The 12,423-nt window shown below is 47.1% G+C and overlaps 1 protein-coding gene across 2 annotated transcripts in view; it reads right to left on the bottom strand.

Annotated features, from left to right (window-relative positions):
- The window catches only part of RUNX1 (RUNX family transcription factor 1), a 233,400-nt gene that overhangs the window by 59,937 nt on the left and 161,040 nt on the right, over positions 1–12,423 (bottom strand). For both annotated transcript variants that reach the window (XM_019730263.3, XM_019730261.3), the window contains exon 6: positions 3,049–3,153. In XM_019730263.3, the coding sequence (XP_019585822.1) occupies positions 3,049–3,153 (105 nt within the window). The remainder of the gene's footprint in view (positions 1–3,048; positions 3,154–12,423) is intronic.

The following is a 12,423-nucleotide window of genomic DNA, read 5'->3' as shown; positions in this document are numbered from 1 at the left end:
ACGGATGGACGGATGGACGGATGGACGGATGGGTACAAGATGAGGAATCAGAGGCTCTTCATTCTATTTCTGGTTTCATCACCAACTTTCTTTTTAATCTGGTCAAATCATTTCATTTCTCTGGGGCCTCTTTCCTTAACCAATTACACCATTAGGCCTAAAGGCCCTCAGGTCTTGAGTAAGTTCTGGGGATGTAATGTACAGCCTGGTGACTACAGTTAACAGTATAGTATCGTGTATTTGAAAGTTGCTAAAAGAGTAAATCATAAAAGTTCTTAACACACACACACACACACACACACACACAAACTATAACTATGGGAGGTGATGGATGTGTTAACTGAACTTACTGTGCTAATCATCTCGCAATATATACATGTATCACCTCATCGTGCTGTAAACCTTAACTTACATCTGTTATGTCAGCGATATCTCAATAAAGCTAGAAAAAATCAACTTCATCTCTTTTTAAAAAGTGACTGTCAGCAGAGCATCATCAAAAACAAGTAGTTCCCAACTTGAGTCACGGCAGTCAAATAATAAGAAAACAGTGTTGGAACACAAACGAGAACACAAAAGTCGAATTCGCAGTGATGGACCCCTTTCTATAACCTTCACAGAATGAATAGAAAAGCTAGCGTTACGCCAGTGACCCTGGGAGTCTTTGTGCTTGGGTTTTTTCTAGAAGTGCCTCTGAAATGTGAGAGTATCTGTCTGGGCCTACAACACCTCTTTATATAATACATATACCTAGTAATTTAATTTTTCCCAAGACCCCAAATTCCTTTTGGCAGGAAAGACTCCATAAAAAGGGGCACCTCTTCGGAGCAAATCCCTCTGTCTGTTCAAAGCATCCTTCTCAATAATGACTGTTTTTCTTAAGTTATAAAACAGCAGGAAGCAGAGCAAACTGTATATACAGGCTGGCTATTACAAGCGCACATTTCCCCCCTCTGACTGCCGGTTCTTAGAGGTCACAGTGGCCACCATTTGTTTTCTGAAGCTCACCCACCTCTTAAGTTCTTTGACTGTTACAGTAAATACTGGCAATGGGGGAAAAAAAAAAACGCCCTTTTTCATGCACAGGAGAAGAGCAGAAGTAGAGGGATATCAAGGGGTCACATGGTTTAAGCTTCTTCCTCCAGGCAGGTGGGCTTGTCTATTTTGAAAGACAGAGATTCTACAGCCTCACCCATGTGAGCCTTTCTACAAGTTTAATTACCCACAAAGTCAATTTCCTTACGTCACAACTGCCTGCCCCCCAAGCTGCGCCTTGCTAGAATCTAAGCCTGCCTCCTCTTTGGTCCTCCATGGAGAGGCCAGGACACCTGCTCGCTGTTTCCATTGTGTTCAAAGCCGGGTCGCTGTTAGTATTTACTGTGCCACTCCTACTTGGGAAACCTACGAAGTGCTCACAGTTGTTCCTGGGTTTGGTTGTCACTGTGTGGTCCTGTGTGTGTGGCCTGCTTTTCAGTCATAAATTGGCATCAGGGGACGTTACCAAGTCCCAGAGTTTCCTGAGTCTGGCCAGAAAAAGTGGACAGGAAACATAAGGTCAGATGTGGAGGGAGTCATGGCGGCAAATGGCAGCAAGGGGGCCGTGGGTGGAATACCACGTCCTGGGGGGCCGTCCCTGGTGGGGGGTGGTTTTCTGCTGGGGCATTGGGAAAGCTGAGGTGGCATGTGGGGTGGTTCTAGAAGGTAATGGACAAGCCACGGGGCTGTGGCCAGGACGGCAGGTAAGACCGCCATAAGCTGCGCTGATCACAGGATGACGTGTATACGTCATGCCCCAGCGGTGAACTCAGAGGCCCCACCGTCACCATGGAGATGAGAAGGTCCTCTGCAGGGCTGGGCCCTGGAAGCAGCAGCCAGAGACACAGGCAGGGAGGCTGTGCGGGGATCACTAACATCTCCTGAGTTCATGCTCTGTGCCAGGCACACAGCCGCGTCTCATTTAACGTCATAAAGGAGCTCCCATTATTCTCTTCATTTTGCAGATGAGGAAACTGAGGTTCAGAGAGGCTCCATGACTTGCTGAAGGCTTCAGCGCCTGAACCAGAACTCCACGTGTTTGTCCCCAGAGCCCAAATAAACTTAACCACTTTGTTTTACAACCTGGCCTCCCTGCATCTCAACTTCTGGGAATAGCAGGAAGCCCTGTTTTTGAATCTCTCTCCCCCTGAGAAGCGAGGATACTAATTTTCCATTGGGGACCTGATGCGGTTTGGAGGCTTACAGATGCTGGGTGGGGGCTCCCATCAGCTCCACAGATCTGGAACTGTAACCCAGCCTCCATCCCAGGGAAGGGTGTGGTTAGGAAAAGAGTGTTACTCTTGTGTTTACTCAAAGATAGTCATTAAGTCACCATGAAGACATCTCTCTGCAGACTAAACAACCCCACTCCTTTTTTAAAAAGCTTTCCTCATAGGAGCTATTTTTTTTTTTTTTTTGGTACCATCTTTCTATATTTACTGGTTTCCCTTCAGGCACTCTTCTACCCTCCCATTCTCTATTTTAAACAATCCTGTAATAAGATTTTGATCTGTGCCACTGAAAGAAGATGGTCATTTTCACAGTTTTCATCTCCACCACCCTTAACAAATGAACAAAAAGACTGAATGGGTGGTAATTACTCCCTTGTGGTCCACTCTGACCCTCTGGCCTTTTTTGGCCACCTCTGTGCCTGCCCAGTCTTCCATTCATTGTTTGTTTCTAATCCTGTTGAACTTCACTGGTATTTGAGGGTCTAGTCCTTAGTCTCTTGTAGCCCCAGATGGTTCTAGCATGCACTGGAGTCAGCCTGATTTCTGCCTGTCCTCTAGGAGGATGCTTCAGAAAGAGCCCAGTGCTCAGAGACAGACTTTGAGGAGTGAGAGTGTCAATAATAAAATTTGTTTTCCCTGCAGGAGCCGGGCTTCCCCCTCTGGCAGTGGTTTTAGCCACATTTGAGAGCTGCCTATTGAACCCAAAGATTCTGAGGTACTGTCTCTGGTGCCAGGGTGTACCAAGCCAGGGGATAAACCAGCCCCGAGGGGGCGCACTTACTTCGAGGTTCTCGGGGTCCATCCACTGTGATTTTGATGGCTCTGTGGTAAGTGGCAACTTGCGGTGGGTTTGTGAAGACGGTGATGGTCAGAGTGAAGCTTTTCCCTGTTGCAAGACAGAGGAGAACACAAAAGAGTGAGGTGATGGCCCGAACATGTCTGCTGAGTAACTGACCACTATGCTCTCCTGCTCTGAAACTGGAAAGGTGGCAGTACTTCAGCCCAAGTTATTGGTTTTCCCAATTCGCCCTTGAGTTTGGCTTGACTTAAATTCTGAAATGCACACCTATGGCGTTTGTGTAGATGTGACACATCGCAGAGTTACATGGCTTTCGTTCCATCATCAATTAACAACACAGGATCAAGAGAGATTTGGATTGGTTTTCTTTCAAGTCAAGACCCCAGGGGACATAGGATCAGATTGACAGCTATTCACTCCTTCCCCTCCCAATGGCTCCCCTTTTTATAAACTTGGGGCAAAAAAGGAGTGAAAGAAACCATATCCATCTTGCCCTGTAACGTTGTTTGTACCTCCAAAGATTAGGAACGACTGAATTCCTACGTTTGAGGCTAGGCTAAATTAAAATTATTCTCTCTGAATTTCAAAAATACTAATTGCTGGCTGATATTAAGCATTATTTTTAAAGGTTAGATGTTATTAGAGACACTCATAGGATTGGCCAGACAAAATGTATAGTCAATACATGGACTTTAGGATATGTAACTGACAGACTGAGATTCAATAAATGCTATGAACACATATATGCACATGAATTTCCATCTAAACATTTTATTTATACTTATGAAATGTGAACATATTTTCATTGTATATGTCTCATTCAATGCTTTTAACAACTCTTACAAAGTTATTTTTAAATTACTTAAAATATATATTTATATTTATAATATAATTACTAATATAAAAATAATTAACATAAATATATTAATAATGTAATTATTAACATGCAAATATATTAATTCGTTAAAACACTTTTTCTTGGCCAAGTGGTTCAGTGGATGGACTCTGGGTTTAAATTCTGGCTAGGTGACCTTTGGCAAGGCACCAGACCTCTTTGTGCCTCAGTGCTCTTACCTGGAAGATGGGTACATATAACTTTTCCTACCGTATAGAATTTAGGGGGAGGTTAAATGAGTTAATATGAGGAAAACCGTTGAAATAGTATCTGATGCATGGCATTCAAAGGTGTGTGAGTTATGCTCACGTTTATTATTTCTCTTCTCTATTTCCTATTGTACCGAACAAGATCCTAAGGTTTGATTAAGCATGATGTTCAGACCTACTACTTCAATATAATAGTTCTCTAATTAGCAGACTTTCTCCTCTTAATCGGGTAGCATGAAATGAAACCAAAAAGAAACGAAAACAAAATATGTCCACTCAGTCCCCTATCTGTTCCCAAAACTGCTTCAAAAATCAAATTGTCTCCCTTTTCCAAGTTAGAAAGAGCAGAATATGTTCAGCTGTCACACATGTTTGGATACAAAAGAAGGCTGCAGAAACATGCTCAATGAAAATATAATCTTTGGCCACAATAAGCCAGTGATTCCTAAACATGGAACCTCCCACCAAACAATCTCCACAGAATTGCATTCTGTCGATGCAAAGTCTGTGATAAGAACACTCCCCAGGGATGGTCTCAGGATGACACCGACTTTGTCCTGCGTGGCTTTACAACCAAGGTCACGGCTGACCTGTCTAACAGGTGTGGTGAGGGGTGCCGCACGGGACAGCACGCTGGAGGAGCCCAGCACGCCCTGCACCCAAGTTCATGTTCCCCATCAGCTGGCTTTCTCTCCTGGAACCTGGAGAAGAATCCTTTTGGGCTTTAGGGATTTGTCATCTTTAGGACATTCTTCACATGTCACCAGGCAACAGCCCAGACTGTTTTCTACCCTGGCATCTAGCTGATGCGGAGGGATGGCAGGAGAGGTGGCACCCAGGGGGCGCGAGGAGGGTGCAGTGAGTGGAGGCAAGCTTCCATGTTGACTGCCCATCTTGCTGCTCAGTCTGTGGCTTTTTAAGAACTGGTCAGAGGGGCAAAGGCAGCTGCTGCCCTGGGAGCAGCCCTGTCCCCGTGTTCCTGCGATCATAACAGCCAGTCTGTCCCATCTTCATCAAGAGCCTACCAGAGTTATTACCTATATCATCAATACTGAATGTCACAGCCAGCTTTTAGGATCTTCTCACTACCAAGTCCCCTCCCATCGGTCCTCGTCCTGCAGCCAGGCTCTTCTCCTCCGAGTCAGCTCACAAGCCATGGCATTTCTGACCCTTCTAACAGGCGGGGTGAGGGCTGCAGCATGCGGTGAGTGAGGCAAGCTGAGGCCTTCCCCCCTCGGCCTCTGCATCAGCCATCCAGGCCTCCTGGCTCCACCCCTCACCTCAGTCTTCCTGGCTTCAGAGTCCGGCACCAGTCACTCACCTGCTAGGTCGCTTCCTTGCCAACCACAGTTTGCTTTGTGGCAATTTTGGGGCTGCCTACTAGAGCATTCCTCGCCTTTGATTGATAAGGATGTTGCATTGAATGGGGTTTGTGGCTACAAAAGCCTGAGAGCAGGGATCCTGTTCTATACCCACCACGTACCCTCACAGGAAGGTGGGAAAGGATGAGGGTGGGAGGGGGACTTAGGGTAGAGGGGTGAAATGAAAGAAAAAAAGAAAAAAGGAAAAAGGACGCTTAAGATACAAGCAATGAATAATGACACTGCTGCAGTGACTGAGCAGGTCTGAGCGCACACGTGTGTGTGTGTGTGTGTGCGTGTGTGTGTGTGTGAGAGAGAGAGAGAGAGAGAGAGAGAGACAGAGAGAGAGAGAGAGAGAGAGAGAGAGAGAGAATGCGTGCACATGTGCAGCGCAAGCAGGGGTGGGGTGGGGGGAGCTCTACCTGTAAGAGAGTTAGATTTGAGTTCCTGTACAAGTGATTTCACCTCTCCAGATCTGTCTCCTGGTCTGCAAAATGAGGGGGTTCATGGGATACCTACAATGTCACTTTCAGCTCTGATTTTATCTTCTGACGATGCGGCCCTTCTGGGTGTCCCTCTCCTAGTGCAGGCATGTGTGCCTCTGTGTGTGTCCTCTGTTGCCTGCAACTTTTAGCATTTCAGAGATTCCACGATAACACTGCATTAGTTTCCTAGGGCTACTCTAACAAATGACCACGGACCGGACCGTTAGCTTAAAACAACTGAAATGTATTGTCTCACAGTTCTGGAAACCGAAGTCCCCAATCAAAGTGTCAGCAGGGCCACACCCCCGCTGAAGGCTCCAGGGAAGAATCCTCCCTTCCCATCCTTGCCAGCCCAGCCCGGCTTCTGGTGCTTGCTGGCAGTCCTAGGCTTCCCTTGGCTTAGAAGCACCACTCCAGGCTCCATTTCCATCTTCACGTGGCCTTCTCCCTCTGCGTGTCTCCTGTCTCCAAACCTCCCTCCTCTTGTAAGGACACTGGTCACTGCATGGAGGGCCCACCCTAACCAGGAGGACCTCACCTTAACTTGATTATACCTGCAAAGCCCCTATTTCCAAATAAGGTCACATTCTGAGGTCACTGGTGGAGATGAGTTTTTAGGGGACACTGTTACACCCAGTAAAAATATCAAACGTTACGCGAGTTCCAATCTTGGCCCCATGAGTGACACGTGCTCTGCAGGCACCGTGCATTTCACCTAATGAAACGGCCCCACTCCTGTGGCAGCCCTCCTATAGGCATCCTATTCTTGATTTCCTAAATGAAAACAAAGAATCATTGTCTTCATAATATTGGCAGTTTGGGGTCTGTAGAACTTACAACTTTTCAAACACATTCCCATATACTATTCCACTTGGTCCTCATTACATTCTCCTGAAATAAACATGATAGATTTCATTGTCCTCAAGTAATAGGTAGCAAAGCCAAGGCTCAGAGAGGTTAAGTAATTTACTCAAAGTCACACAGCTCGTATATACAGCAAACCCCTGGTCTCCCAGCTTTATGCTCACTGTTCTTCATATTATTGTCACAAGATCCTAAATCTCTGTTTGCAAACCCAGTGGCACCGGCACCAGGAATCTGAACTTGTGGTACTTTCCGCACACTTTACCACTGCCAAAAAAAGGGAAATAGTCCCTGTAACCCTCATGTACCCAAACTGTATTTGACAGCGAACTGTAAGCCTGGATTACAATTCAAAAACTGTGTCTTACTGAACTGAAGTCGGGCTCCTGGCAGTTGGGCGCTTAACGCCGCCCCCTGGTTAACCACAGACTGGCCTACTTAATCGGGAGTGAAATTCAACCCAAGTGAATATTTGTGAAATCGTTGCTCACGATTAAAGTTCTATTATTTTGTGCCCATTAGTTTATGTGCAGTCACCAGAAGTATCTGTCTGGCAAATGCTATGAGATGGGGCATTTCGGCCAGAGCAAGGTGGTTCACAACCACGAAGGTAGAGACGTTCTGGTAGCTTCCCTCCCAAGGGGCTCGTTTATAGCTTTGACGAGGTCGTCTGCCTGTTGCCCCATAGATAAGTGACGACATTTTGCTCACAGGTGTGTGTGACATTTTTTCACTCTGGGAAAACTCTGCCGTCCACTTCCTTGCATTCTTCCGACCAGACCTGGCACTGAACTTGACAGTTGGGGACAGTCAGCCAGTGGGCACATGTGACTGATGCTCTGAGGTCCGGGATCCGCTGCCCTCTGCCCCCGTCATGCCCCAGCCCATACCTGCTGAGACACAACCCTTCTTGGCCAGCACCTGCAGACATAGTAGCTGTACCCTGGGGCACACATGTTATTAGCCAAATTCTCTCGTTCAAATGACCTATGGGCCTGGTATTTTAAGTGTGTGGGTGTGGAGAGTGAAAGGCTCTCAAGTGTTTTTCTCAGCAAGCTGTAGCCAGACTAGGAAGAAGGCAGAGGAGAGGAGAAGAGAACAGATCAGCTACATAACATCCCCTCTGCTCCCCACAGCCCCAAATCGGCTCTGCAGGACCAAATGTAAGGGTGGGAGGTGGGGCTGCCGGAGCGATAACTGATATTCGCCTTGGAGCCTGAAACAAATTCTTGCCAGGAGAAGCCCCAGCACTCCCTGCAGTCCTGGCTTTGGCCCCATGAGATCTTGGCCTGTGCACAGATGACCCCGGTGTGCTGCTGAAAGGTTTCAGCTCTTGGCTCCCAAGGGGCCCTGCATGGGGAGTCACAGTGAAGGCAGCTAAGAAAAGGGGGCACTGAGACCTTCTTTCACCCTCAGTTCTGGCCGGTGCTTGGGCTCCAGGAGGAGTACTATTTAGAAGCACAAACCCTAGGACTGAGTAAGAAGGTGGGAAGGAACAGCCAGGGGGAGAAGGGGTATTATGACTTACACTTGGAAGCCCCAAAAGATAAGCAATTGATTCTACAATCTCGAGGAAATGCAGAGGGTGCAAGGTGACAGTGTGGATCCTCAATCTGATCTGCCTGTGTTCAAATCCCAGCTCTGCCACTTGCTAGCTGTGTGGCCTTGGGCAAGCTACTTAACCTCTCTGGGGCCTCAGCTTTGTTATCTGTGAAATGGGGGTAATAACAATTCTTCCATCTCATGGTGTTGTTGTGCAAGTTAAGTGAAATCACGAATTGGCAACTGCCTGTTTAATTATCATTAAAGATGTGATAAACATGATTCCACAAAGAGCAGAGCCAAGGGCAATCCCATGAGGAGGGGCTGGCGACCATGCACTGAGGTTTGATGTTGGCAGGGGAGGCGTGTGTTAGTGTTTTGCAGGGCGGTGGAATGGGGCCCGAAGACCCAAGAGGAAAATGACACCTTCTACTCGAACTTGAAGTTCAAGTTCACTCCTGCCCCGCCAGCTGGCAACCTTTATAAGGCACAACTGTGACTGGCTGATTGGCTTTTGAAACCAGCCAGGCCAAATGCTCCCCACTGGAGCATGTGGCGTCCCCTTCAACGCCAGTTTGTTCATCCAAATGCCACGGCCAAAAACTAACTGCTTTATTTAGTTGGGAAGAGGGACACAGGGCAAGTGTTCCCAGACACTTGCTGCCGTGACACACTCACCAAGGTGAGGCAGCCAGGAGGCCTCAGGTCTGTGCTTTAATAGTCTCCACGTCTCTGGGCCCCAGGGCTGGCACACTCCTGCCGCCACTGTGGTCTCATAAAGCCACGGCTGGTCACTGCTGTTCTGCACGGCCCCACACACCCACTTCCTCACCACATCTGGGAAGTGGCTAAGCCTCAGGATTTCTGCAAATGTCCACACGGCTCTCAAAAGGGACGAGGGTGGGGAGAGGCATAGAAGGCCAAAGGTGACTCAAAATCATTTTTTGACCAGGAGTGGAGTAACACACTTAGAAGTCCATGCGCATGGCACTGTCCTCCATGCCAGTGTGTGTGAGGGGCGAGCCTCTCACTCCTGTGCGGCTGTAATTGTCCCTCCTGAGGTCTGGTTCCTGGGTCGCCAACTGCCTGCACAGTGGCTCCTTGGCCACTGGGCTCTCTTTCTGTCACTCTCTTCGGTGTAGGTTTGGATCCCTGGGTCACCTTCTCCTTTTAGGGGCTGTTTCTGTGGGATGTGAAACTTGCCCTTTGTCACGCAACGGAAGTCTGTACTCATGGTGGATCGTCTGCTGAGGGGGTCATAGTGCTTAGGAACCTCAATCTTCACATTTTTCACTCACTCGTGCATCTCTGTGGGAAAATAGTGCTCACAAACTTTAAACACCCAAGAAAGTGAGGAAGGAAGTGTCAATGAAAAAAAAACAAAAAACTGCAGGTTTTGAAAACTAAGAAAGCCAGGGAAGGCTCAAATTTTGCTCTTTGCAAATTCTGGAAATCCCAAAAGATTCTGAAATGTTGCAGGGAGGTTTCTTCTTTTACCACGTAAATTGTGCCAGGTCTAATTTTGATCACGATAGCTAAGTATTAAAATTGACTCTCCCTCAGATTCCAGGAGAAGTCTGAATTTGGGGTATTTTTCACAAAGTATTTTTCATTTATATTTCTCACTTTTCCACTGGAACAATCTAACAGCCAAACTTCATGCTTTCGTTCCTCATCCATTTCCTTACCCAAACACTTACCACTATTTTTGACAGTGGAGCTGTATAATTATTTATTTGGGGATTTCTGAATAGGGTACAAAGCCCTCAAGTTGCACGGAATTTCCTGGTTTCTCTAAATTGAAATTAAAATGTCAGCACATATCCACTTGTGTGCAAAGTGTGCCTGTGTTTGCACATGTCTTTATCCAGTTGCACCTGCTTCCATGTGGGCAAAATAAGACGGGAGGCCCAAGCTATTGGCGCAAGGGCGACCCCTAAGAGTCGACTGAAAGTCAGGTGCTTAAATACAGAACTCAGTTTTCCATAAAAGCAGCATTTGTTTGGAATGATGGATCGTTTGAAAAACAGCTGTCTTCCTTAGAGAAAGCCCAAAACATGCAAAGTGTTTTCTTTGGGGATGTTCTATAAAAATGAGTTAATTGAGGACGGGGAGAGCGTTTTATTACTCTTCACATCTTCTGTTCCGAGGCAATAAAAAATGTTTGATAAATGGATCTATGATTTATTCTACAAACTTTCCATTCCACAGCTTGTTCCTTAAGATGTCTGATTTCATGTTGAAAGCATGGCTTTCCTCTCTCATGGCACAGGTGTGAGCTCAGCTTTACAAAGGAATAGGTGGGCCAGCCGTTCCCTTCTAGAGGAGTATTTACTGAACCCCAAAGAACCACGATGCTCCATATGATTTTGTATGTACTTTCCCCAGATTTCACGGTTCCCCCCTTTTTTTTTTTTTTAATCATAGGTCCTGAGTATCTTGGTTGAGGAACTGAATTTCAATCTTTTTAGTGCAAGCACCCCCACAACCCTGAATCCAAATCTTTTTAAGGCCAAGGTCATGCCTGCAGCCCTGAACTTTCATTTGGAGAGTCCCCTGCTTTGTGCACCCAAATCGCCCAGTCTCTGCCTGTCAGATAAGGGCCACACAGGAGAGGTGACCAAAGTCACTCCCGGGCCTGACCTAGTCCTAGCCCTGACTTGTGCCCACAGCCCTGTGCCCCAAACACACACCCAATGTCACATGGCTCTGCAGCACAGAGGCCTTGAAGGATGGAGATTTTGAAGGGAAGGCAACTTGGGGTCCTCAAAGCCTATTCACAAGCTTTTGACTCCCACGGCAGCCACTGCAGGAGGCAGAGAGGGCAGGCGGAGTTGGGGGCTAAGCGGGAAGAAGAGGGAAGGTCAAGACAAGGCTGGGGTGTGGTAGGCAGGGCCTGGTGGGAGCTGACTTCTAGGTGCAGTGACATTTACCAAAAATAAGGTGTTTGCAAACTGGAGATGCACGTGTCTGAGGCCGCCAGACGGGGCAATGGGAGTTTCAATGCTTGGATCAGGCTCTAAGCCCCCCAAACACCTTCCAAGCACATTTTCCATTCTTCAATTTGCAATCCGAGTCTCGTTCTCCCACTTTTACCCAGTCAATTTCCTGCTTAAAGCCTGTTGGCAGCTATCCATTTCACTAGGACCAGAACAAACTCCTCGCGTGGACGTCCAGGCCCTCGCCAGCCCTCTCAGCAGGCAAGGTGCACCTCTCCACTCCATCTCCTCTGCCTGGACATTCTTCTTCATGCCTTCCCCTGGACAGCCTCTTCGTCACCCAGAAGTGTCTCAGCCGAGATGACAATTTATCCAGGAAGACCCCTAACCTCTTTACTCGGTTTTGCACCACCACTCATGAGCTCCCTTCACCGTGGTGCTGACCAGTCAGAGCAGTGATGGCCAGCGACACTGTCGGCCCCTCACTAGCTCTTGAAGACTGTGGCTTCTCTTTGGCTGGACTTTGTCTCTCTAATGCCTGGCACACAGTAGGTGCACAATGCATATCTGATGAATGAATGAAATGCCCTCCTTAAATGACCTCTGGAGGTGGGACATAATTATAATAAAATAGCAATGGACACTACACTTCCTGATCGAAAAGGGTCCAAAGCCTGTGAGAGACTCATCAATGAACACAGAGAACACAGGATCCATCACATGATCAGTGCCCAGCAAACAGCTGGAATGATCATATTATTATTATTATTCATGGATTTATATATGAATATTTATGAAATTCCTACTGTGTCTTAGACATTCTCATTGCACAAGCTTCCTAGTAGGGTAAAGGAATATAAATTCCTTGCCATCAAGGAGCTGACAATGGAAAATGCGTCGTTCCTAGCTTTTTGATTCTGTGAGATGTGTGCTAACTCCGGCCTGCTCTTTTCCCTCCTCCCTCAACGATTCTAGCTGTGGAAGGAAGAACAATGTAGAGGGAAGTCACAGCTCTTCTTCTGAAGTCTCGTTACCTACACCTCATCTCGTTAGAATCATCCT

This window comes from Rhinolophus sinicus, chromosome 17, assembly GCF_057876585.1.
Source record: "Rhinolophus sinicus isolate RSI-liver-muscle chromosome 17, RSI-T2T, whole genome shotgun sequence".
Lineage (NCBI taxonomy): Eukaryota > Metazoa > Chordata > Mammalia > Chiroptera > Rhinolophidae > Rhinolophus > Rhinolophus sinicus.
The sequence above is the reverse complement of the archived record's forward strand: the minus strand, read 5'-3'. Positions and strand labels throughout refer to the sequence as shown.